We start from the raw sequence: 27,164 nt of genomic DNA on the forward strand, positions 1-27,164 counted from the left end.
AAAAGCTGGACTATAGGTACCTGGGAACTCTTCATTGGGATGCACTCTAAAATAGAGACATTCATCCACCTTTTTTTGCCTTGTTTTGTCCACCTTCATGCTGCACACATTTTGTAATATTCTGCTTTTATTTTACATACTAATTTAAATAAAGCCTTTAAAAATACCTTTAAGTTTGGTGTGTCTTTGCACAACCCTCCCAAGGCTCCTAGCCCCACCTGGTCAGACAGGATATAAGAAAGAGCTATCCATAGCTGCCACTGCTGCTGCAAACAGAATTGGATGAGGTGGTATCACACACAAAATAACCAGAAAACAACAGAAAATATAAGAAAAGACAGAGAAATAAGGAAGAACCTGATTGGGTAAACCAAACGACAACTATTCACAGCTACCCATACACACCCACTGCACCAGTCAAATGCTCTGTGCAAAGGAAAGCTATCCCTCACTATGAGAGACCTTGTATGGGACTCTGTCACAGACTATCTTCCCAGCACTGGCAGGGAAATGCGGTGGCTGCAGTTGATGCTGGCACTTCCAGAGCAGGTTCCCCCAGGTACTTTGGTTCCATCCGACAGCCATCTGCTCTCTCAGCCTTTCGGAAGCACAGACACAGCCAATCTCTCTCATGTGCTGCAGACCAAACGCAGCTCTGAGCCTGAGGGACTCCCTGTCTTTTCCACAGACACACTGCGACTGCAGACACAAAAACTGAGCACTCCAGAAGGCTGCCCATGAATGGTTTCATAAACTGCCAGAGTCACAGAGGAACAACAACCTGCTGCAGAACAGCACTTCTGTGGCTGCTGACAGACCCCGTTAACCTGCTTGCGTGGCTGGTGCTGTGGAAGATTTGGGTGTTGCCTGCTTTTCCACGAGTCAGCAATGATGCTGGCAAAGCAGCCATGACAATATACTGCACTGTAAAGTACTGCTGACAAAACACTGCTAGCCTGGACAAGCATGAGAGCTCACTAGTTTATATATTCTTGCCACAGGCACTCAAAGTCAGAGACACCAAACTCCCTGTGCTCTGGCATGCTCCCCATTTTCAAAAGAAATATTTCCATTAGAATTTGTCCTCAGCCCTCATGTAAAGAAATAAATGTGCTTTTGCTAACAATGAACACAGTTTTGTTTTTTCGCAAGCTGATTTCATTTTATGCGTACACCATGGTCTCTGGAAACTCGTCTCAGCTGGAAGCAATAAACAAACCTTGCCTAAACTATCTTTATACCATCTGCCAAGAGCACTTTGCAAAGATCTCTGTGGTGTTCTGGAGTCCAGGTGAAATCAATGGCACCCTGGATAAACATGAGGAACCTGATTTAGGGATCTGGGGAAAAAAAATGGTTGCCAGACTGCAACCTTTAAAAATTATATTGGTAATTACAGAATAAGCTTGCTAAAGAAAAACAGGCTGACAGCATGTTGTCTATTGGTTGTGTGACTGCATTCAGTAATGACCGGTCTCTTCTAAAACCTGGCATAAATGGTACATACAGTATCACAGAAATAAGGTCCCCTCTGTGCACCGTCCTCTTCATAGTTTACACTGCTGTTAATATTTTCTGTTTACTGCAGGCAAAAAAGTGTAAGTAGCAAGTAATAAATCCATTAATTTTCTACATCTCTGTAAGGTCTTTGCAAACTTCAGTGGGACAAAAAGCCTAGTATTTCACTTCTTTCCATTAAGAAACCAGTTCATAAAGTTGCAGGTTTTCTTCCTTCTGGGTTTCCTCCACCACAGTGGAGTTTCAAGTTCCTGTTGACTGAATGCACCCAAACTGTTACTGATAGCATCAGGCAGCACTGCTGTTGGCTATTTTGCTCGTTACTGACACAAGTCTACTTCGTCTAACATGAACCCTGTATTGCTGCATAGCTTCCTACCATTAATTATTATATGAAGTGTTGAACTGTGAAATCAATATTACAGAAAATGATCAGTGTATCTTTTCAAGCTCCCATTCTGCCAGAGAAGCAACTGCAGAGAAAAAAAAAACAAAACCCACAAACAATAAAACCGACAATTTGCACCTTAAAAGGAATGGGAAGCTGGAAAACGTGGATGTTCTAGTTTTTGCCTAACAGCACATAAAGTTTAACCTCAGCACAGTTGAAATAAAACCCCACTCCTGAATTCCAATGAAATGCTTTCTCATTCAATGATCCTTTAACTTTCACTCCCACTTCAGCGATGGTGTGATCCTGCAGGACACCGGATATGTAACCAGGTAAACGTAGATTCCATTAAAATGGAAATGCAGGAGACTATATAGTAACTTCAGTTTGCAAAGCTAGTCTTAATTTTAGTCTTTATCGTTTTCACATTCTTAATTATGTAAGATTAATACCTAAAAAAATAAAACGCTCAAGAAAAGAGTTATAATGCATGATATCCAGTAATTACTTTTTCCCACAGTCATCACCAAGATGTTTCTACAACCTGTGAATCAACAGACAAGAACATTGCCTGAGTAAAAAATATTTAATTAATTCAAACAATGCTGAATTAACATAGTTCTTTTGTTAATAATTTACTGAAAACTACTAAGAGGAATCAGAAATGAGAATAGAAAAAAGTAAGAGACTCTTCCTAGTCCCCACACCAGATGTCCATCCTGCCTGTGAAGTTTCACTCCCCCAAAACAACTGAGGTGCAAAGAAAAAGAATAATTTAAGACAGGTAGGCATTTATCACATCACTTGGAACAGCTGGATTTGCTTCATGTCACTGAATGAGAAGAATTCTTCGAGGAACACGGGGGCAGAGCATCCCCAACTTCCCCAACCAGTATGACAAAAACAAGAATTGTTCGGCAATGATGCTCAGCACCGCTAACAGTGCGCCTTCAGAAATTCAGCGGCAATTTATGCCCACAGCGATTTCCCTCAGAAAGCTCCTTCCCGGCGTGCCGGGCCGGCTTCGCCTTGGGCTCCTGCCCCTGCCCCGCAGGCGGAGCAGCTCCCTCGGCCCCGCCGCTGCGGGCTCCTGGCGCTTCTGCTGCCTAGAGGGAGATGAGGAAAAATCCCCCCGAACCACAGAGCTCAAGAGAAGCAGCGGGCGCCGGACGGCGTGCGCTGCCATGGACGAGCACGGCAGTGGCGGCGGGACCCGCTGCCCGTGCCGGGCCGCACAGACTGCCCGGACGGCGGCAGCGGGACATGCTCAGTGCACGGCGGCCCCGCCTCCGCCTGACCCGGATACAGACGGCGCTGCCTGCCGGCCGCGAGCGTGGAGCCGGCCCGGCGCCGCCGCCGCAGCGGGAGCGGAGCGTCCCGGCCGTGCCATGGCATTGTGGTGACTGCCCGGCCCCGCCGCCCGCCCGCCCCGCGGCCATGGCCCCCATGGGCATCCGCCTCTCGCCGCTCGGCATGGCCGTGTTCTGCCTGCTGGGGCTGGGCGTCCTCTACCACCTCTACTCCGGCTTCCTGGCCGGCCGCTTCGCCTTCTTCATGCTGAGCGAGCCGGCGGCCGGCGGGCCCGAGACGCCGCACGGCTCTGCGCCCGGCGGCGCCGTGGACCTGCGGGAGCTGCTGGCCGTGTCCGTGCTGGCCGCCGTCAGGGGCGGCGAGGAGGTGAAGCGGGTCCGCGAGGGGAACGTCCTCAACGCCAAGGCGAAGGGGAAGACGCGGGAGGGGGCCGAGGAGCAGCTGACCACCGGCGACCTCCTCTCCAACCGCAGGATGTTCTACCTGCTGAAGGGCGCCTTCCCCGCCGTGCAGGTGGGTGCCAGGGCCCCTCCGCGGGGCGGGGGCTGCTCCGCACCGGCGCCTCGCCGGTCGGGAAGCGCTGCCCCCGTTTGCGCTTTCCTTCCCCTCCCGCTGGATTTGTGGCGGTGCCGCCCCATGCTCGGTGCCGTGGGTGTTGGGTTGCAGGGGAAGGAGTTGGAGCGTGTTGCAAGCGAAGCCAGGCGAGGTGAAACAGTGTCGAGCGCTGCGGGCACGGAGGGGTGCGGGGAACACCGGGTCTCGCTGTTGCGGATCGTGAGCTCTGTGTTTAAGGTCACAGGTAATTGCACAGCGCAAATTCCGCCTACGGTCAAGATGCAGAGCTGGGCATGCCGTTGTTTGGTAGTTATCCTTTCTTCCGTCAGCGGTGGGGAGAGCGGGAGGAGCAGCGGCTGAGAATTCGAGGCTGAGGAACATAGTGCTGCAGTAACCGAGTGTTCCGCTCTCGTGGCTGTGGGGCAGCAGATAAGCACTGCTGTGTCAATACTGTGGATCACTGCCTACCTGAGCAAAATAAGTTTACTTTGCTTTCAGAGGTGTACACCCCTTCCTGCTCTCCTTCACGTCTGAAATCTGGGTCTAACTCTTAAGGTCGCACCCTAACCTTTGAACTATACTTTGAAGATTTTGAGGGGTTGTTGGCATTGTTTCTGCTTTCACTTCAATCAGTGGGAACTTCTGTCTTTTGATGTTAAACTCCTTAGCTTTTCATGGCCATTTGAAATGGATAGAAAGCCCTAAATTTGGATCTCAGTAGTGGTGATCACATGCTTCTGCTAGATGGGTTGAGGGAAAAAGCAGCTAAGTCTGGCTTTTGGTTATTGAGTTACTATTCAATTTTCAGTAGCTGCTTTGAAAGTTCCACAGAAAAATGTGTAGGGTTTGTTTGCTGGCTTTTGGGGGTTTTTTTGTTTGTTTGTTTTGGTGGGGTTTTAAATTTTTGTAAAGAACTTATTGAATATGAAATCTAGAGGAAACAACAAATTCTTCAGTGTTTGAAATAAACTTGAGATGTGACTAATCCTCTGCAGAAAGATTATGCAGGTTCTGATTTGAAGGTTTCCTGGGTTGTCTGTTAGTGACAAGGCACCTACCTTCACAGGCCCAGTGTTAAAGGAAGAAGTATTGACCCTGTTCTTTTGCATTATTCAATGCCCTCAGAGATCTCAGCTTTACAGCTTAGCTGGCTTGAAGCCTCTATGCTTTCTCCCCTTTCACAGATGGAGGGACTTCAATAATCTATAAGTAAGAGTTTTCTGCTTCTAGAGAAGGCTGGGAATTCAGCCCGGGCTTGAAGAATACAGTGAACTGTGTATTGCTTGCTCTGTGGTCGCATGTAAACTCTGCTCTGGAGCTTGGGATTCTTACCAGTGACAGTCTGACTTTTGTCTTTCTGGCAGAGGGTGTTAACTTTGAACATCTGCTTTTAAAAAACTTTGGTACTCCCTTTTATTTTTCTCACAGGTGATGTGTGCTGCTAGTCTTTAAGAACAGGTGGTACTTTTGAAAGTGTGGATGTGTTCTCAAAGGCAGTATAAAACTGGTATATAGGTCTGTGGAACTAGAAAATACCAGGCATATGTCTTTTCTTTTTCCCCACTACTCCTTAGATGGACTGAGTTTGAGCACTAAGGATGTCTAGGATGAGTGCACTTGACAATTTTTTCAGGTAATCTGGAATTATTCAGTCTGACAGAACAGCTATGGGACGTTAAGCATTCTAAGAACATGATGGGGATTATAACAGCTTACCTCATGTGGTGTTTAAAAAATACTCACTAAGCTGTGTACTCACTGATAAGGCATTTTGCTCTTAAAGTTTGTGATGAAGATGTATTCATAAACATTGGCCCAAAGTAAAATAAAAGCTTTCTTTTACTACTATATACATACTATGTGTGCTTCTCAGGTGTGAAGGCAAGGTGTCAGCTCAGTCTGCTGATCCTTCAAGTGTAACTTCAGAGCAACCCATCTAAAACTTCAGCTCTTCCACAGAACAGACCTGCTGAGTTTTGGTGTGAATATAAGGATTATAGAGGATTTTCTGAGGCAGTAAAAAATTGCATAATGTAAGAAATGTCTTACTTTATATCTGTAGTCTTATTCCCCTGTACAGAGCGACACTCCAGAATAAAAGGTGCTGCTGAAGTCAATTAAACCTCCTCTTCTGTCCTTGCTAGAGAAGATGATGCTAATAAAAGCTGTCAAACAAAAACTGCAGTAATTCCAAGAGTAAGTTTGTGCAAAATGCTGATTTTCTCACATCCTGAAGTTCTTGAGCATAACAGCAATACCTCAGTATTTAAATTGTTGCCAAATGCTGCAGCCAGGAAGAAGATGAACCCAGCACAAAAACTAGGTGCTAAAATAAGGGAAAAGAAAGAAAGGAAAGGAAATGGAATTGTTCAGTCTGGACAAGAGAATGCTCCTGTGAGACATTACAGCAGCCTTTCAGTACCTGAAGGGGGCTGTAGGAGAGCTGGAGAGAAGCTTGGTACCAGGGCATTTGTTGACAGGACAAAGGAGAATGGCTTTCAACTGCAAGAGGGCAGGTTTAGGTTGGACATTAGGACAAAATTCTTTACTGTGGGAATGGTGATGCACTGGACCAGGTTGCTCAGAGAAGCTGGGGATGACTGCTCTCTGGAAGTGCCCAAAATCAGGTGGATAAGGCCTTGAGCAACCTGGTTTAGTGGAAGGTGTCCCAACCCATGGCAGGGGGTTGGAGTGAGATCTGGAAGGTACCTTCCAGCTCAAACCATTCCATTACTCTGTGATTCTCTAGGAATAACTGTGGCTTTGCAATGTTTCAAAATAACTAAGGGGAAAAGTCATTCAACTGAAATAAACTTAAGTCAGTGAGCAGTGTTGGATTCTCTGTTTTATGCTGCTGGACATAAAAAGGGAAAGCATGCAAACATGCAAAGTCTTTCTGAAGCAGATCTGAGTCTCTTAAAGTGTGGTTATTAAGAGAAGATGGAAGAGTTAGGCTTCTCACTTGCAGAAGCTGAAATAAATCTAGAAAAAGTCTTACAATACTAAGAGTTGGGATTTATAAAAAAAGCCCTTTCAAAATCTGAGGGGAAAAAATCCCACAGAAAGTGTTTGCCTTTGTTCTCTTGAGTAAAGGTATTGTCTCTACAGAGGAAGAGGAACTCCACTGCTGACATCAGCTGCTTTGTTTTATATAAATAGATACATTTGCATCACTTCAAACTTCTTACTCTTCTTAGGTAAGACCAAAGACCTGTGGCTCAATTGTATTTTATCACTGTGTAGATTTAGTTTAGATTTAGTGGTGTTGTTTTTATATCCCTCAGAAACAGGCCTGAGAAAGATAAGAGACAAAGGGGCCAGTCACTTGCTGCCACCTTGGATGTTACCCAGTGTTGTCTGTTGCACTCAACATCCAGCAGTAAAAATTTGCGTGTGAATTCCATGAAGCATCTTTGTACAGCTGATTTTAAAATATACTTAGTGCTAAAATATATGCATCGCTTTCTCTTGGTGAAGTTCTCAACTGCAGTTACAGGCTTGAAATGTTACCACTCCTGCTTTAACAATATGTTGTCCTCATTTATTTGTCATACTAAGAACGAGTTAAAGCTCTGATCCAGCTGTAATGATCCCCTCTGCTGCTTTCATTTTTTGTTTATTTTGTTTATCTTTTCTGGGTTACTTTTTTCCTTGTTGGATCTCCATGGAGCCTTATTTATTCTTGTGCTGGCACAGTGGTGGTGTGATAAGGAAAGTGGGAATTAGGTGAGGAGATTAGGGAGATTAGGGAGCAGCCCTGCTGCTGGGGTGGGAGTGGACTTGGGAGGCATTCTTTCCAAGTTCAGTGATAGACTAGCCAGAAACGCTGGTATGTTCTGCTCAGAAGAGCTTCTGTGAAGAAATTATCTTATGATACCAGAGTTTCAGCAATATTACCTGCGAAAAGATCCCTCTCAGCATCATGCATTTATGTGACCTGTCCAGGGATCAGTGTCAGGATGTTGATAACCGATTGTAACCCGAATAAAAATTAAAAACAGAAGTTATTTAAAAGAAATGTTGTTTAGGAATACCCTGGTTCACTTCCCACTACAGCCCATCTCCAGCACAACTGAAGGAGCAGCCCTGCTTGATCACAAAGGCAGGAATGATTGACAGACTGTTCCTTAAACTTGCATTTTGACCAGATTACCTCTTATCCTCTGACTGAAAAAGGCAATTTTAATTCTGCTATTTCACTGCTGTACTATACTAGAGTTATTTCACAGGATGCAGATTTCAGTCTTACTGATCAGATTGTATTCTGCCCTACATTCTCATTTTGAGCTGTTTTGGCTTATTTTTGTTCTGGAGTTGCACCAGCGTTATCTCTTGTTTTCTAGTGTAAATACTGAATAGCGCTGCATCTTTTTGCTCACTTTTTTTTTCATATTGTAACCGTGGTGGAAATCAAGTCTTCTTCTGTCCCAGTCTTTCTCTTTGAGCATCTTTTTATGAGCCTTGCCACTGTTCCAAATCCAAATGTTCTTATGTCTCTTTCCTAGTTAAGACTGATGATAAATAACATTTCAAGCTTATGCGTGATAATGCTGGAATCAGCGTTTGAAATGAAACTTTAAGAACATGTCAGTTTTACTTTGATTTTCTTCTAAATTAATCTGGCTTTTGAAGATTAATGACTCCAAGATTCCTTTTTATTATCAGGCTATCTGAAGTACTGTCTAGGTTTACAGTGTTTATAGCTTCTGAGTACAGTGCCAACTACTGTACCTAAAAAACTGGAATTTCATTTGAGAAGCAAGCTCTCCAACTGATACTGATTCTGTGTGAAAGACAGATATGCTAAAGAAGTAGGTTTAAAAAAGAAAATACTACTTGAACTTCAGAGGTATTGCACTTAGTGAGTAGGTTCAGTAATTTGGCTTTTCATGTTGTGATAATAGCCTCCTCAGGTCTTAGGGCTTTTAATAACATTAATGTTCTTTTGACCTGGATGATCTTTGCAACTACCAGTGGGTTTCTAAGTAAAACAAGAAGTGTGAAAGTTAATCTGAAATCTCAGTAACAGGTGTTGTCTGGAGATGCATCTCCTAACATGGGTTCCAAATGATGCCAGATGACTTATGCCCACTCTCTCTGCATAAAAATGAAGGTAAAGACTGTAACTTCATGCTAATGAGTACTGTGATTATCTTTTCAGAGGTAATTACAGGTAGTTCATTTGGCTTGTTTGTACACTGTGGGTGTTTAATCTATCAGTTGAGCATCTGGGGAGTTGAATTTCTTAGTGTAGCCACTCACAAACTGTGGACATTTTTTGGATATTATCTATTTTATTGATAGATTTCTAATCTGTCCTTATTTGGATGTTTTCTTAAAATGAAGCATTGCATGACAAGCAAGTAATCTATTTCTCTTTGGTAGATGTGGGTCTGTATAGAACTGTAATGGAGAAGTTTGCCATCTACTGAAACCATTTGTGTGAGCTAATGAGCAAGTGGCTTTATTTTCCTGGTCTAAAATTCTAGTTGTTTCTGCAGATTACCGGTGGAAACACTGACTCCTGTGATCTGTGCTGATTCCCTCAATTCCACTTTTGTTGTTTTCACCAGCCTCTATTCATTGTAAGTCCATGGAAGCAGACTTGTCATTGGATATGGCTTTAAAATGTATTAAATGCTGCTTGTTTCAGTCTGCTTCCTGCTGTCTTAAGGGCCAAAGTCATGAGTTTTGATAAGCACTGATTGAGCTTCTTGACATTTAGGCTTGTCCAGATTCTTCTTTGCATATTCTGTCATCTTGTCCCTGCATTAAGTGACTTCTTGTTGCTAGAATAAACAAAGATGTAGCTGATGGTAGAGGAAGATCTCTGTCTGCCTTGACTTAGGTGCCTTGACAAAGTCATGTGTCCTTTCTCAGTGTCGTGGTATAATTATAGAAATACTTGTTGTTTTCTGATCAGATGAATGGCAAAATGAGACCAGTGGGTTTTATACCTCTTATTATTTTATACATTTGTATGATTTTATACCTTACACATTTATATACAAATATGCTTTATAGTTTTAAACTTAATTAAAAGTTATGACTTTAAACATACAGTTTCTAAACCTAATTGCCTTTTAATAAGCTTCTTTTTTCTTTTTTTTTTTTTTTTAAGAAAACCATGTGATTCAGCAAGGTATTCTTTCCTTTCATAACAAAATCTGCCTTGCTGAAACTATGTAAATTGAACCTTGGCTAGAGGAACATTTTTGAAAGGCCATTTTGATCACCTGAAAAGCTTATTTTTCCTTTCTAATATGTTGTGGTAATCTAAAGAGGAAAATAACCTTTTCAAAAGCAAGCAGTTGGTTTTAAAAATGTCAGTGTATTGAATAAAATCAGGATTGGGGTTTTTTTACTATGCTGGTAAGGCTATTATTCAATTTTTTTAAAGCTTAAAGTCATTTTAAATTTACAAAAAGTGGTACTTTGGTTTCCCAGTTTGCATTCTTTTCTGACTTAAATAATGTAAGCTTTCAAGAAGCAGCTTTCATTAGTAGTGAAAACTGCTATTCAGCACTTCCAAATTCAAAAGTTGCAAGGGAGGGATCATGAATGGTCCTGGATGCAGATGTGCTAAGTCTTGGTGTGATCTTGGTGTGAATGCACACCCCTCCCTTTGTAACAGATTCTGGAGCCCTGTTTAGTAACCAGAGTAGGTTAGATGTTTTCCTCAGATACTGGAAATAATGGTGCTTTGGGTGCTTTTTGCTCTCCTGGAGAGTGCTCTCCTGTTGAGCATTCTTGTATGTCCTGACTTGTCGAGTGGGCGTTTATATTCACAGGTTTTGATATCTGATTCCTTCACACGATTTGTGTATGTACAGATGCTGTGAGAAGCTGAGACAGCTTTCACCTCTGATACATTTCAGGAGAAAAACAGAGAAGTAGAGCCAGTGGAGGTAAAACTGTCTGTCTTGTAGTACAGTGAGTATAGGGTTGCTCTTTGGTGCAGTGCAGCAGCAGTGGTTGAAGGGGTGTCTAAGTGCACAAAATCCCAAAGACTGCTCGTTCAAGTGCTCTCCTCTGAGCTGGGGCATCTCTGAAGCACAAATGAGAGCAAATCAATTACAGACTCATGCAGTTACCTCATAGGTCAGTGTACCTTTCAAGATCTGTAGCTGTGGGTATCATGGAGTCATAAAATGACTTGTGTTGGAAGGCACCTTGGAGATCATCTTGTTCCAACTAACCTGTTGTGGGCAGGAGTGCCTTCCACTTGACCAAGTTGCTCAAAGCCCCAACCAGTCTGGTCTTGAACACTTCAAGGGATGAGGCATCCACAAATTTCTAGGTAATCTGTTCCAATGCCTCACCACCCTCACAGTAAAGAATTTCTTCCTAAAATCTAAGCCAAATCTCTCCTCTTTTAGTTTAAAACTATTTCCCCTTGTCCTGTCTCTATGTGCCCATGTAAAAAGTTATTCTCCCTCTTTTTTTATAAGCACCATTTAAGCACGGGAAAGCTGTCTTAACGTCTCCTGGGAGCCTTTTTTCTCTTCCAGGCTTAATAAATCCAGCTCTCAGCGTATCTTCGTAGGAGAGATATGAATCCCTCCCGTCATCTTTGTGGCCCTTCTCTGGACCCACTTTAACAGGCCCACATCATTAGTGTGCTGAGGACTCCCTACCTGGTTGCAGAACTCCACATGGTGTCTCACATGGGCAGAGGAGAGCGGGAGAATCACTTTATTCCACCTGCTGGCCATGCTGCTTTTTTGATGCATCCCAGGAGGTAGTTGGCTGTCTGGGCTGTGAGCATACATCCATGATAAACCCCAAATCTGTCTCCGTTATTCTACTCTCAGTGAGTTCCCCCAGTCTCATGCCTGGGATTACTCTAAACCAGGTGCAGCATCTTGCCCTTGGGCTTGTTGAACTTAAAGAGGTTCTTGTGAGCCAACTTCTCAGGTTTGTCCAGGTCCCTCAGGATGGTATCCCTTCCTACTGGTGTGTCAAGTGCACTGCTTGGCTTCATGTCATCTGCAAACTTGCTGAGGGTTCATTTGATCTTACTGTTGTCATTGGAGAAGATATAAAAGAGCACCAGTCTCTAAAGAGAGCTCTGAGGGAGACCATCACTGCCCTCCATGTGGACGTACAAGTTGTTGACCCCAACTTCCTGGCTGTGTCCATCCATCCAATTCCTTATCCACTGAATAATCTTTAAATCCATGTCTCTCCAATTTGGAGATAATGATGTCGTCTGGGACCCTATCAAAGACCTTACAGAAGTTTAGGTAGGTGACACCAGTTGGTCTTGGCACCCTTATCAACTGCTGCAGTCACTCCATCTAGAAGGCCACCAGATTGGACAGACATGAGCATGAGCTCTTAGTGGTTGCTCTAGACATTAGTACAGAAGGTATATGAAATTATAAATTATCTTCCACTGTCCACAAATGACAGTGCTGAGTCACTCAGAAAGAAAGTTGGCTGATTGTTTGCTAATGTTTGCATTTATTTTTGCCTCTCCACTTCCTTCCTCCCTCTCATGTCAGGTGGATACAGAGTCTGGCAAAGTTGAGTCTTGGGCATATGTAATGCTTACACCACATGAACACTGGTGATATGGCTGTGTAGGTCATGCAGCATCAGTGCACCAACACAAACACCTATTAATGTTTTACAAATGTTCCCCTGTGCACACTCCAGGCTTGCAGGCCTCTGGGCTTTTCATTTCCTTGATCCCATTCAGATAAATAGATTTGTCCACTGAGTCACAGAATCAGAATAATTTGGGTTGGAAGAGACCTTTAAAGGCCATCTAGCCCAATCTCCTTGCAATCAGCTGAGACATCTTCAGCTCAGTCAGGTTGCTCAGAGCCCTATCCAACCTGACCTGGAACACTTGAGGGGTAGGGCATGTACTACCTCTCTGGGCAACCTGTTCCAATCTCTGTTTTTGAAAGGTAATACCTGGGATACTCTTATGTTCATATTCTGACTTCTTACCTGTACTCTGTGGGGGGGTTGGTTTTTTTTTTGTTTTGTTGGGGGGGTGGGTGGGATTTTTTTTTCAGTTTGAGTAGCTTAATTGGTGTTTTTATAATACAGGTGTGATAATATTTGTGTTGTTGTTGTTTTATTTTCTAATGAAACAGCCTTAAGATTTGGATTTCAGGGAACATAATTCTCACGTGGAATTATTGATGCTCTCAGGAATAGAGTCCTGTGTTACCTCATATTTTTCAAGACACTGAATATTTGCATATTAAAATATAAAATGAGTATTGAGCTGAAGGAGTATGGAGGGAAGGAGAGAGAATACTAAATTTAAAAAAATCACATGCCACCAAACACTTTCTAAGAAAAGAATTGCGTTTTCATGTGTTAGTATCTGGTTTGAAGTATTTGAACAGAAGCTGCTATTTTGGAGGGGGAGGTGTGTTTGCATACGTTTTTTCACTTTAACTTACCTTCGATGGGTGAATTCAAAGGCAAAACTACAGTTGTGTTCCACTCTTTCAGACCAGGAAAAAGCCTGAAGTTGTGCACCGTGCCAGGGACAGCTAGCTGGAATTCAAGTAGGTTTTTTGGATGATGAGATGCCACAAAGCATGAAGAGCTGGTAGGGGCTAAAACCACACAGGACAAAGAGCCACTGTGAGGTTCCCTGGAGTGGTTGGGGCTGTTGGCTGTTCAGAGCACTGCATTTATCCAGACAAGGTTATGGTACGCTGGAGTTGCTTCCTGTGTTCCTGAGTAGATCTGTGTTCCAATCACCAGTGTGCTGGACAGGAGCATTCTCTGTGCAGAGGTTTCCCAAGGCTGGAAACACCTGAGTGTTTTGGAAGGCACACCGTGGACTGATGATCCTGGTATTGGTGTTGGACCTCTGCTGCTGGCTCCCTTGAGCAGCATCCCTCATTTGTTATGGAATTCCTGCACCTTACGGGATTGTTTTGGGGAAGCTCTGTACTGGTGAGATGTGGCTAGACTGCCTTGTTTATGAAACAATGGTTTAGGGTTTTTTTGGGTTTTTTTTACTTTTCAGCAGTATTCCATGCACTGATTTACATATATTTTAATAAACCTCTGTGTTTGATCCTCCTTTGTGAGGAGGACTTTTGCTTCAAGCATAACTGGGGAAGATTGCCAAAATGCAGTTAACCTTCATGTCAGTGCTCAGCTTCCAGAACTTCTCCAGATGGGCTTTTGCACCTTACAGCAATTAGGCAATTAACACCAGAGCATCTTGCTGAAATAAAGTCTAGTGCCTGGAATATTTGGCCTTGTGATTGTCTTTCTATCATAGCTACTCCTAATTTATGAGTGTGGATTTGGGATTGCAGTAAACTTCACATCCATATTGCTTGAGAAAAGTTTAAAGTGTAAGGTCGTGACCTCTGGAGGCTACCAGCAAATGAGAATGAAAAATAGGAACATAGAATTAATACATAGGCATGTTTTCCAGGTATATTCTCCTTCATTAACAAAAAAAAAAAAAAAAAAAGAAAACAGGAGGAATAAAAGAAGTTTTAAGTGTGAGCCCTTCTCAGGCAAGTATTCAGCCAAAGCTACAGAGTAAATGGTCTTATGAATGGAAGAACGAGTGACCAGCTTGGGGTTTTGGTTTTGGTTTTGGTTTTTTTTGTTTTTTTACTATTACCAGATGTCTATGCAATTTTATCACTTCTTTCCCATTTTTTTTCCTAGTGGAATAATCATGTCTGTTGAGAGAGACTTCTCAGAAGCTTTGTAAATGTTGCAGTGTCATGGCCACTGCTACAAAATCTGAGCTAGTAGGTGGCGTTTCTCTGATTCAAATAGTTTCAGCCTTTACATTCTAGTGTACTGTAACAACAGGTTTAACAAGATATTCTTCCTTTTGAGCATTGGCTCCAACCCTTTAACTTTTTGGAGGCCTCTTTCTTCTATTGAGGAAATGTTTTTTTATGATGGTATGTCATGTGCTGTAGTGGAACTTAGACTGCCCAGGGGCTATGTGGAGACTGCCAAGTCTGTGGAACTACTCGTCTTGACTTTGCAGGACTGTTTTCCCTAGGGGAAAATGCAATCATCAGGTTTATTGTATAGTGACAGATGTTTAATTTGTAAATGTCACGGCAACTTCAAGAGCTCCATGCTTGGCATATAATGCTTCAAAAACTGGTTTTACGTGAGAAGACAGCTAAGATGTATGGCTGGAGTTGCTGCAGTTCTGCTTCCTTTTCCTTTTTGAGCTCTCTTGGAGAAAATGGCGTTTAACTCTTGGCTAATACCCTGTTACAGTTGAGGTCTGTGTGATGCCTTTTCTTGTCATGATGTGAGTTACGTAAAAATCCTGCTCGTTTAAGGTCTGGCACATTCAAATTTAGTCTAACAGCTCCTTCATTTTCATTGTCTTTCCATGTTGCTTGCTGGGACAACTGCGTCTCTGGTCCTCCAAAAATGTTGTGCTAGTGCAGTCACAAGGACGTTGTGTTGGGTTTTGCAGAATGTTGCTCCATTCAACAGCTTGGTGCTGTGTGCTCCACTGCCAGGCCAAACTCTGCCTGATGTACTGAAATGCCCTCTGGTGTGGAGTAAAGTAAAGTAAAATTAAGCTGGGCAGCAGGTGACGATAGGCTTAAATGTAACTTTTTACTGTTGTTAACAAATGTTCTTTATGGGCCATCTTCGGACCTTACCCCATCCTACCCTAAAAATGGGTATGGGATGTTACTTGATGGTGAAATAAATTCATCTGACAGTTGTGTAGTGGTTAAATTCAATTGTGCTGCTTAAATTTCTAGATGTAACTCAGTGCCTGCAGCAGGAATTATATATACTAAGGCTTCCTCTTGTCCAAGTCATGCACAGTCTATACATTATCTGGTATTAGTATATCTCTACATTTCCATGTGCTTCTACTGGTCTGTATAAACTGAATTTTCGACCCCCTACTGTCTGTATAATGTATGATTCTCCAGAGTCAAATGTTCTGCCTGTAGTATTTGAAGCAACTGCATTTAAATATTGATTTTAAAAAATGCAGTTCATACTGTGGGAATTTTCAGTAGGGAGAGGTGCAGCCAGGGCAACAGTGTCCAGCTGTGGTGTGGTTCACAGGAAAATCTGGATTGTGGTTTTGCATTGCTTGTCACATGGCCATAGTAGCTGGTGAATTGCTGAAAAAATGACAGATTCCTGCGTTTGAGGTGAAGGAAGGAAGAGAAAATGTGAGCAAACCTGCAATTTTCCCAAGTGCCACTGGTACTGTATCTGATACGTTAATGCAACTACTTTTGTTGTCTCATCACAGATAAATTCTGAGGAGCGTGTTGATACAGCTGATCAGGAGACGGTCTCCTGGGATCGCAGTATTCCTGAAGACATAAAGCAAAAAGTGCAGCCTAAAGAGGTGCCAGCAGAAAGTGTCACTGTGTGGATCGATCCATTAGATGCTACACAAGAATACACAGGTAGCTGATTTGTGTTGATGCGTGTAAATCGTGTGTAATTCTGATGTTTGCCTTTTACACTGGAGACAACATAGTAAGTATTTAAAAGGACATCTCTTGTTAAAGTGTACTTATGTCAAAGCTAATGTGATTTAATTGAACAAATTGCAAATGAAATTACTGTAGTTCTCAAATTACAACATTTACTTTTTTATATTCCAAGTCTGAAATTACTTTGGTATTCTTGCAACTAGGTCATTGCTATAATAAATGGTAACTGTCAATTATGGATTGTACTGGAATTACACATTTCTTTATTTCAGTTGTTACTGTGGCAACTCTAAGTATCTTAGATTTTTGGTTTTGTCTATTTAAAAGGAATACTAAGTAAATATCCTATTTAACTTGATACAAGAAATTTTTGTTGTAATTTTTCAAAAAAGCGTGCATAATTCAGTCTTCCCCCTTTGAAACAATTTAGGATGTCACATAAGCAGTTCAAGGCAATCCAACTAAAATTTCTGCTGATAAGTATTAAGGAACTAGAAAAATGGGATTTTTTTTGTGGTTATGTAATTGGTACAATTATCCTTTCCAGTGGATGTTCTTTGGTTCTTGAATTACCATTTTTGAACCAATAGAGGATAGGAGGTGAGAGAAGGGAGAATGCAGGGGCAGAGATTTTCATGAAAGCATGTGTTGCATAAGACACAGCTGTTAGCAGTGGATCTGGTAGGAGTATAGGTTACATCTATGGAACAGGAAAAATTGCTGGAAAACTGAAAAGTCCTCAAAGTCTTTTGAAAACTGAAAGGTTATTTCAAGATACATCAAAGTTACGTAACCCCAATAGGCAGAATATAAACTAGTCTTCAGAGAATAATCTGGATAATCTCCTGTATGTTTTCCTTTTGTGTACCTGGCATCTGATTGTAAACTTGCTCTCTTTCTTGTTTTGCCCACAGAGGATCTTCGACAGTATGTCACAACAATGGTTTGTGTGGCTGTAAATGGTAAACCAGTAATAGGTGTGATACACAAGCCCTTCTCGTCATACACAGGTACCTTCATGATGTATTTCCATCATAGCCAGTCCTAGTAGTAATTAAAGTGTGATGTTTGAGAGAGCATCTGTAGGTATAAATGAGAAAATAGTACCAGCAGCAAAAGGGCACTGCAGCAGACCACACAATTAGAGCTGTAGATGTGTTCTGTGCTATAAAACCACAAAGGAAGATGCCATCCTTGTTTAAAACAAAAATGATGCATTTAGAACAAACTAACTGAAAATATTCTTGAGATTCCTTCTAATCCCTTTGATTAGAGGGCTTACAGCAAACAAAAAAAAAGCTAAACCTTCAAATACTGACCAGTTGCATGTGTGCTTTTAGTCTTTTGCAAAAAAGAGTACTTTACTCATTTGGTGAAATAACTTGGGTTTGCTGTTTATTCAGTGTGAATAAAAAAAGATTGAATAAAGGATGTTAATGGCAACTGTTTGTATGTAACAGGCAAAACTGTCTAGCATAGCTTTATTGATTATCTGACATGATTTTAATGTCACAGCTGTGAAGTAATTAATTCTTTAGTAATAAATATGTCAGTGAGCATTGCTGCAAGTTTGGCAATTCGCATTAACTTCTGAAAGCTTCAGAGTAGTTTAAGTATTCATGTCTTACTGTGTATTTGAAACAGGAATTTCTGTTTACATTCTCCCTTAGGCAATACTGACCTCTAGAGTTCTGAAGTTCTGCAGGAGATCTGGCACAAAAACTAAGTCTGAATAAATGCATTTTGTATTTGTTGTCCTTTTTTGGCCCACTGAACACTCAACATTCTCTGCTAAATATTTTGCTGTCTATAAATATGAATTTAATTACCAGTCACTTAAGTATGTGCTATATTCCAATATGCTTCAAGAATTTTGGAGATTTTGGAACATATTTGTTTAGGTATCTATCTGAAGAAATGGGATTGTAGCGTTGTAATGTTGAGAATTTATCTGCTTTGATAATAGTGAAGTGTGCAATGTTCAGGCATAGAATCAGATGAGATGCAATGAATTCTGTCATTCTGTGTGACAAGTATTCATTTTCCAAGCTGGAAATACTGATATGTTTTCAGTCAGAATGTTCCTAAAACTACCACACAAATACAAAGCAATAAAGGGCAGTCAGCATTGTTATTACACAGAGCTCAGTCTGTTGCCAAACAATCTAGCTCTCTACTGAGCTGAAATTGCTGGGTAGTTTACTAAGTAAATGTCAGATTAATGGTTAGGGGATGCCACCTACCAAGCTTGGCTTTGAACTGCATGATGAAACAAGTGGGAAGTTGTGGATTCTAAATTCAGTTCTCTGAAACACAGCATCAAATATTTTTCTTGATAGTAGAACTATCCTCCTGAGCTATTTTCTTCTTTAGCATTACTATCCTCCTGAAAATTACTCCATAGCATTTTTGATATCTGCTTTAACAAGTGGTGGGGCTTTTTGTTCTGCATAAAAACATTTTCTGAGGAAATATTGGATGTAAAGGATGGACTAGGAGCCATCCTTTTAATGTCAGTGGCTTTCCAATTGTAAATTCTAAATATTAACTACTTGTGAATTTTCCTCTTATTCTGTTGTTTGAAGTATAGCACAAGAAGAGTCAGGCTTGGGACAATGCCATATGCACCAATGTGTGTGTGGCCTCTTTCTCTTCCCTTGTGTGCACATGTGGGTATGCACCCCATCCTCTGTCAGGCCTAGCTTTCTCTTTTGCCGTAGTGAGAGATATTAAGTCAGAGGTATCAATTATATGTTGTCTAACAAGTACCCTTTCATGCTCACATTTAACAGAGATTGTCTTTTGTAAATCTTAGCAGAATTTTTGTTTCTCTTGTAGCTTGGGCAATGGTGGATGGTGGGTCAAACGTCAAAGCTCGTTCCTCCTACAACGAGAAGACTCCAAGGATTATTGTGTCCCGCTCCCATGCAGGAAAAGTTGAGCAGGTTGCACGGCAGACATTTGGAAATAAAACTGTGATCATCCCCGCTGGTGGAGCAGGTTTGGTTCTTTCAGCATCCTATCCATTTTATTGCTTCTGAATGTTTTAATGGTGTAGCTGTTACTAGACAAAAGGATGTACTGTCGTGTCTTCTCTTCTTCCTCATGCCTTTTGATCTTCACATCACTGAAAGCAAACACTTGGCAGTAGGGACAAAGTTTTTCCTGTATTTAGGAACCTACATGCAAACTTGGTTCAGACTTCAGGCTGTTCCCAAGTCAGTATGTTACTGAATCCAAGCCTGGGCCAGCAATGTTGTTGTGGTCCTTTCAATGAAACACACTGATGTATGTTCATGCAAGGCACTGAGGCTTAAGCGGGAGAAAAAGGGTTGTGTGACCATAGGCACAATCATGGAAGAGAATCTGGTCGTTGTTAGTTAGCTGTTAGTATGGTTGATTTAAAAAAAAACTAAGAAAAAGGCCATTAAAGTTTGATACTGTTCTTTGCATTTATGTCAAAAGAGAAAATCAATGTCACTAAAGTCCATTTTTATCTGCCTTATACTCAATTTAAAGAAGTTTTACTTTTTACTTACACAATGTCCTTTTGCATGTACTGACAGAATGTAAATGGGAGGCACTAGTGTGAAGAAAAGCTGTTTTAAAGTCTGAGAAAAGCTGTGCAAAATTTTATTTTTACAGAAACGTGTCTTTCTGTGTCTTTAATGCAAAAAGCCAGAGCTCCCTTACAGATTGTTTAGTCAAGAAAGTCTTGCACTGCTTCTTGGTAACGACTCTAAATGACAAAGAAAGTGAAAGTGTAACTGATTCTAGCAGGTCTTGTCCTGGGCTTGACTCTGTTTAAGATGAAGAAATGAACAGATCAATAAAACAAGAATATTGATTGAAGAGTTGAAGAATTGAAAAAATTCCATAAAAGAATGAATACTGTTTTGAGCAATTACTTTGTACTTCATAATGAATAATAAAGGGGAATGCCCTGGGCTGATTTGTTTTATTAAAGAGTGGTGTCCTTCTATTGTAATAAAAAGCCAGGAAGAAAAAGATAGACTTGAAAATGATACAGGGATTGAGAAATAAATGAGTAAACATAAGAGCAGAACTATATTTGAATAGTTTCTGATCTTGTTCTTTTAATGTGTTTCAATAGGAAAGCTTGGTTTATTTTTTTTTACCTCTGCCCATTTATTCTAGGTTATAAAGTGTTGGCCCTCCTTGATGTGCCTGAAAAGAATCAAGAAGAAGCTGATGTGTACATCCATGTCACCTACATTAAGAAGTGGGACATATGTGCTGGAAATGCAGTGTTGAGAGCGTTGGGTGGCCATATGACTACCCTGACTGGTGAAGAAATTAGTTACACTGGCTCAGATGGCAATGAAGGAGGACTTATAGCCAGTATCAACATGAACCATAAAGCACTAATTGAAAAACTTCCAGATCTGGAAAAAACGTCACACAAATAAGCATGACTGATGGAGAAGTACAAGTTGTGCTTTTGTAGCCTCCAAATGCTCTGTCTGAAGAAGCAGGTGTGAAAATGTGCTGGAAAAGATTCACAGCAAAGCAAAGCAGTTTGGTGTGGGTTTGGGGACTGTATCTTGTATTGGGTTTTGTCAGTGGTGGTATTTAAAAATAATAAAATAATAATAATAATCGGAAGTAGGAAGGGGACCAATGGTCTCACGCATCAGTTTCCATTGTTTTTTTTTTCAGACTGTTTTCATGCAGTTCTTATACTCAAGGTGCATTTACCATATATATTGGTGAACATAGATGAACTAAAGAAAAATCCTTTTTTTTTTTGTGAAATAACCTAAATATTTCTCACAGGAATTTCTTGAAACCTTTTACATCTTGCTGTAGTTTTAGTAATTCCATAATAAATTAGATAGGAAAAAAAGCTTGGTTTGTATAGGCCTCTGATAACTGTAAATGGTTTATCAGGAATCATGACCTCATATTTTATATCCCCTGAATGGAAAGCACAAGAAGGTTGATTCAAATCTTTATGCAGCAACAGTTTATCTTTGACGGTGTGGCACTCTCTGCTTTTTAAGAAAAAAAAAATGTTCTGTACTATTTTGACTTCTTTCCTGAAGATGTAAACCAGTTTTAGTTCAGGTGGGTTGTGAATATCAGTGTTTTATTAATCAGTGTAATTATTTCCTTATACCTTTTTAAAAGAAGGCAGCATTTCCTTGTATAGTTTTTAGAAGTTACTTCTTGTCCTTTATTTCTGCAAACAGTGTTGAAGATGCATGCTAGATTTCTCTCTAATGTAGGGCTTGTTCATCATGTGATGTTTGTGCCTATAGAAGCAGTTTCTTCCTTCAGTACCTGTTATTTTGTTTGTTTGGGTTTTCTTTCCATTGGACAGAGTCATAGGGAATGAGTTTTACAGAAATAGTAGGTTGACTGGTTATTTCCATTTCCAACACAAGATATAAACCAGCACTTCTTCTACAACTCCAGGAACAGCTTTTTCTTTTTAGCTTGCAGCAGATTCTTTCCTGCAGAAAGCTCTTCAGCCATCCCAAACAGCTTGTGCTTATTTGATTTGTGATAATTTAAAGAGACCATTTGAACTTGAATCTACTTAAGCAAGTTTGAAAAACATGTGGCACTTGAAGTACAGCAGGGTCTGCAAAACTTTACTGAAAAATGTTCTTTGCAGTCCAGTACATACAGAATGCGGGTCCTTTGATATCCAATGACAGTTTGTTGTACCTCTAAAATATATGCACTTCTGTCTCCAGACATGTAACCATCTGCATTGTTGTTCTCTGCATCCACCTGAAAGGTTTCAGAAAGTTAAAATATATGTGTTGTGTGAATTACCAGAAAGTAAGTTGCCCATCTCTCCTCAAGAATGCTAAAATTCTTAGTTAATAAAGACAGTTTCTGTTCAAAGTTTGTTTAGTATAGGCTTAGGCTGCTTGATCCAAACTCTTAATTCTTTAATTTTAACTTTTCATATTGTTAATGAGAACTGCTTTTGTGGTTAAAAAGAGGGGTTTTTTTCTCTTTAGTTCAGTAGTGGAGAATGTTTGGATACTGCTTTCAGCTTCTAGCTGAAGTTCACATTTCCAAAGAACTCCCAGATGTTGCATAACTACAGCTGCAGACTTTTATTTGTTAAACTTACTGGCAAAGGAGACTGAAGCTTACTCCTATGAGCCTTTTGGTACAGGTAGTTTTTGGAGAACTTCTTTTCCAGTACAGACACTATTGCTGCTCTTCGAAAATAACTTTTACACATGTAGATAATACACAAGGGAATTTTACTTTCAGTTCTTAAATTTAAGAAATTGCTATATGCTATGACAAATAAGGGATCATGCCTTTTATAAAAAGGAGCTGATCTATTTCAAAAAATTGTTGAGCTTCCAAACTTCAATGAAGAATAAAAAAAATATTTATAAAGGATTTAACATTTTACAAGAAGATTGCAGCTTTTTAAGGCTGATTTAAGTGTCTTAAAGCCTAATTTAATAATAAGAAGCTGTTTGTATGTCAGTTTGTTAAAGAACATGGATTTAAATTGAAATATGATAAATAGCCATAGTTAGCCTAGTATGAAACCTGATTGTGTCACAGAGGTTGAATGCACAATATTTAAGAAGGCAATTAAGATAAAATCTGTGGCAATTTGGGGTTTTAGAATCAGCTTGAAATCCTGTATAAACATTCTTCTTAAAAATGGGATTGCTTTTATTTTGAGGAATGCTTCTATCACTTCCTTGCATAAGCTGTGATCAGACTTCCTGTATGGGAAATGAAAAATATTATGTAATGTACAAGGGCTTACTTGTATCTTAGTTGAAGGCATAGACCAGTGAACAAAAGTATTTGCCTAAGTTATCTTTTCTTAGGAAAACAAAGTACCTTAGGAGAGGCCATCCTTTCCTTCCTCCCACATGCTGGCTAAAATGCCTAGCCTTCCATTAGGAAGGCTTGTGCTTGTTTAGACACATTACTATCCTAAATTGCTTTGTTGCAATGGATCACAGTGATCAGTACCTTCCACAAGGGCCCATTATTGGCCTAATCTCACTCCTGGTGAAATTGAGGATGAGGTGAGAGTGTGGTGCCTATTTAATTACTTGTAGTAGAGCCTGAGCTTGTAGAGCTTTCCCACAGCTGAGGGCTGAGGTAGTGCTTGTGGTCTCCCAGTGTAATTTAAAGAGTGGCTGCTTTGGTGTGAGAATAGGTGAGCAGCTGATGCATATCAGTTTCAGATGTCATTTTGCAATAAATGTAACTCTTATGCAGACCAGCAAGTATTCACAAGTGCTTGCTTGGTGCACACATCCCAGTGCACTTTGTTTGTATAATGTTAACACCCAGTGTGTCATTTCTTTGACTGTGTTTATGCTCCATTCTGAAAATTTCTGCTTTATTTGTGGCTTAAATGTTTGTTTGATCTCATCAGTGTGGATATGACTTAACCTTATGCCCAGAGAGCAGGAGATCACACCATACCCACATCTCACTGCTGGGCTTACAACAGTGTTCTTTACATCTTAGTCTTTTCCACGTGAAGCTATCACACACCATTTTTAGGTATGCTACTTAAAACAGTTGCATGTTGTAGTTGGGTCCTACAAAAGTATATATTTTTAAAAAATCTTAATTTAAAAAAATCATAGTAATATTCTAGTTTCAAATAAGGGAAGTAAGAGGATGTATTATTTTAGCTTTGGTTTTCCAATGGTGAATATTTTGAGTGGCTATTATGATTAAGGTGGTTGCAAATGAAACTATTCTAAAGCTGTATGTATTTTCTCTTTTTCATTCTTCTAAAAAGAGTGTATGATAGCATAGATAATACCTGGTACTGTACCAAGAGTCCTAGCTTTCATTCCTTGAATGGATGTTTTCTAAATAAATGGACACAGAAATAAATGGGTTGAATATTGTATTGAACTGGTTTTTAGATTAACCTGTTTGCCAGACTTTTACAGATGGATTTAAGAGCTGTTTGTTCTGATCTACAGCGCATGTAGTGATAACGAAAGTACTTAGCAGATATGGCATACTTGGATAGTGAGTTAACCATATAGGTGAAGCTGCAAAGTAATCTGGTGATGTTGTTCCGTACATTTACTTCATGGTTGTTAAAATGGACAGATTTTCTGATTGGTTTCAGGTGTGAGAATGGTTTTGATTCTTTTTTTTTTTTAATGCCAATGGCTGGAGACCAGAGGTGGGGAGAGGAGTCAGTACTGGGGTTGATCTCTGCTTTTTTTGTTCCTAAATAAGTGTATTCCCATGTCTTTGTAGCATCTTGTTATCTGTTTGGGTTGTACAACAGTAGTGCAGTATTGTATAATCCTGATTTAATGTCTAAAGGAGTCCATATCTCCCAAGAATTGTGCAGTGAGAAGTGACTAAGTGTCATTCTGGGCCTCTGCTGTATTATGCCAGCAGAGAATGGCTGCCTCGTTGTCTCCTGGATGTCATTCCAGTAGCAATTTCTCTCACAGAAAACTGCTTTCCTAGGCTACTGTCTCCCCAGTTATGCCTAACCTCTTTGTAGATTTGTTTTCTTAAGTAAACTAGAGCAGTGTAAAGAAGCAGGTGGCTGTGCTAAAGAATTTGCAACAGAGGACAATTATTTTTGGTTTTTATTTTTAAATTGCATTGATTGTTTCATGTCTCTTATCTTTCGGGGTTAGATGAGGATACAGATAAGATTCAATGGACCACAAATGAATGCCTGTGGGCTTTTAAACCCAAGCAGGAGGAGGGCAGGAAGGACTGCCTCTAGGTGAGCCTGAATGGATGGTTTTCAGTCAGGCCACTCATGCTCAGCCCTTTTTCAGTGCTTTAGTGGTTTAGGCTCTTTCACACAAACAATTACTGATTTGACTTTGCCAAAATATCACTGATAGTCTTGTCTTCTAATCTGCTGTCCTCAATGATAAAACTGCACTGCATCTGCTTCACTAGTGCAACTCAGAGACAAGAACGTGGTAACTCTGAGGACTCAATTGCTTGACTTGTGAACCACAACTTCTTTATGGCAGCTCTTGCAATGATGTCCTAGTACTTGTTGTGTCTTCCCCACAAACAAGTCGTGCACTCACAATTCATACTGAGAAGCTGTTGAAGCCTTGTATGTTATGGTTTTCAGGTGTCACAGCAACTCCTCTGTGACAAGTGCTAATCCTGTTTCCTTCTGAGACTCTCTTTGGAGCCAGTAAATAGTGGCTGCTTTTCCCTCTTTGATCTTCCTCTCTGTTCCATTCTGATCCCTGATCCTCTCTTAGTCAGTGTGGACAAGAAAAATGGAGATCAGAGTTGAAGGCAGTCCCAGAATGAAAGGACCCCAGCAGATAACTATCCAGTTTTATCCTGAAGCTGGTAATGTTTGGGACTAAGGTCTAAGGTAGTGACTGATTCTACCAGAAGTGCAATAGTTGCCAACAAAATAATGGGAACATGGAGAGGTTCATGTAATTAGGGGTACTGAATGTACAGAAAAGATGCAGATTGACTAAGGAGAAGTTAAACACCCAAAAGAAGGAGAAAACATTTTTTAGTATAATGTTCCAAGCATTTGGCATTTGTGGCCCCCCCTGGGTGCAGAACTTCATTGCTTATAAAAGAGGCTGCATTGGCCCTCTGAAAGGCCTGATTTTGTTGAACTCAATAGCAGTATTCCCACTGAATTCAATGTGAGCAGCACCAGGCCAGATAAAACAAGAACAGTAAATTAAGCTAAATTGTGAAAAGCTCAGCTTCTCTCAATAGAGCAAACAACCTGGGTTGTGTTAAAGTTGCCTATTAACAGCTTCAGTCTACATTTCAAAATGTCATTCCAGTGTCTGAGGTTCTAAGTCTTTCAGATTTTTTTATGGTCTACAGCTGATAGAGCCCACTTTCAGGTAACATTGTTTTCTACTCCAATTGTTCCTTATTTGCAATTCACATTTCATTCTTTCTCTCCAAAGGATCAGCAACACTCCAGGATTTTTACTGTTGTCCCACCAAATTGTATTAGCATTTTCCAATTGTGTGCCAAATTGAAATAACACTTCTATAAATAAATTCTCTGAAAATACTGGTCTGTGAGGGTATTTTTCTGTATTTTGTCTTTCTAGGGGGTGTTTATTGTTTCTCTGTGCTCCACATTATTTTTTTTTCAAGTAACACGTCATGTTGTTGCTTCAGTTGTGCTGTATTCATTATGTGTGTGACTTCCTGCCTGAGGAGTTACTGATAAGTCCAGCCAAGTTTATGATAAATATAATTCAAGATCTCCACTGGTTTTGTTTTCATACCTGTGTTGCTGTGAAAGCTGGTCAGTTTGTGGAAGTGAGTGCTTAGAAATCCCCCAGATCATACTGTTCTTTGGATCTGAAGAAGTTTTCCTTCCAACATCATTTCCACATCTCTTCCTAATTATGTTACACCATTCTGCTGAAGTGTCTTGTTTCCATGGGAATAATAGTAGCAGGGTGGTAACTGTATCATTATTAGCCTTTATTCTATTAATGTCCCACTCTTCATAAGTGAAACCATGGAGCAAGTTGAAAGATCCTTTAATGTCCCACATCAGTGTGGCATTTTGAGCAGTTCTTGGGTGCAACTTCAGATATGTTTCTTCTCACCCTTACCAATATGTGGAAGATTGGATGTACAATGGAATTGTCTGTCATCCTGGACTTCAGCAACATATGCCACAGAGTTGTACACAGATGCTTTGAAAACCCTAGATCATGTGTGATCTAACGAGATAAGGGATTTGGAGTCTGTTGTGGTGCTCTAAAACGCTTTTTCGACAAAGATGTAACCCAGAGAACGAGGGATTTTTCCCATCCCTCCAAGCAAGTGTGTGCCTGTGGTGGTTTCTGGATCATCCACAGCGAATGATTCACTCTTTTGGAAAGGGGCAGCCCTTAGGCTGTCTCAATTACTAGTGCCTCCCCTTTGGGAAGTCTCCTTGAGATATTTCCGTAGCTCAACGTGAGCAA

At 40.6% G+C, this 27,164-nt stretch overlaps 1 protein-coding gene across 1 annotated transcript; it reads left to right on the plus strand.

Moving 5' to 3' along the window:
- The first annotated feature begins 2,466 nt into the window (after positions 1 to 2,466).
- Positions 2,467 to 26,251, plus strand: BPNT2 (3'(2'), 5'-bisphosphate nucleotidase 2). Its single transcript, XM_063393755.1, has 5 exons — positions 2,467 to 3,733; positions 16,029 to 16,188; positions 17,133 to 17,228; positions 19,057 to 19,218; positions 20,377 to 26,251. Exons 1-5 carry the CDS (start codon positions 3,026 to 3,028, stop codon positions 20,646 to 20,648), a joined length of 1,398 nt encoding a protein of 465 aa, XP_063249825.1. The 5' UTR covers positions 2,467 to 3,025; the 3' UTR covers positions 20,649 to 26,251.
- Positions 26,252 to 27,164: the final 913 nt, after the last annotated feature.

Source organism: Prinia subflava, chromosome 1, assembly GCF_021018805.1.
Source record: "Prinia subflava isolate CZ2003 ecotype Zambia chromosome 1, Cam_Psub_1.2, whole genome shotgun sequence".
NCBI lineage: Eukaryota > Metazoa > Chordata > Aves > Passeriformes > Cisticolidae > Prinia > Prinia subflava.

What these genes read in the sequence shown, in the direction of transcription:
- BPNT2 (XM_063393755.1), top strand. Translation starts at nt 3,026, where the DNA reads ATGAGGAAAAATCCCCCCGAACCACAGAGCTCAAGAGAAGCAGCGGGC. An exon ending in TGCTACACAAGAATACACAG is followed by an intron (nt 16,189 to 17,132) that starts GTAGCTGATTTG and finishes TTTTGCCCACAG; the next exon opens with AGGATCTTCGACAGTATGTC. An exon ending in GCCCTTCTCGTCATACACAG is followed by an intron (nt 17,229 to 19,056) that starts GTACCTTCATGA and finishes TTTCTCTTGTAG; the next exon opens with CTTGGGCAATGGTGGATGGT.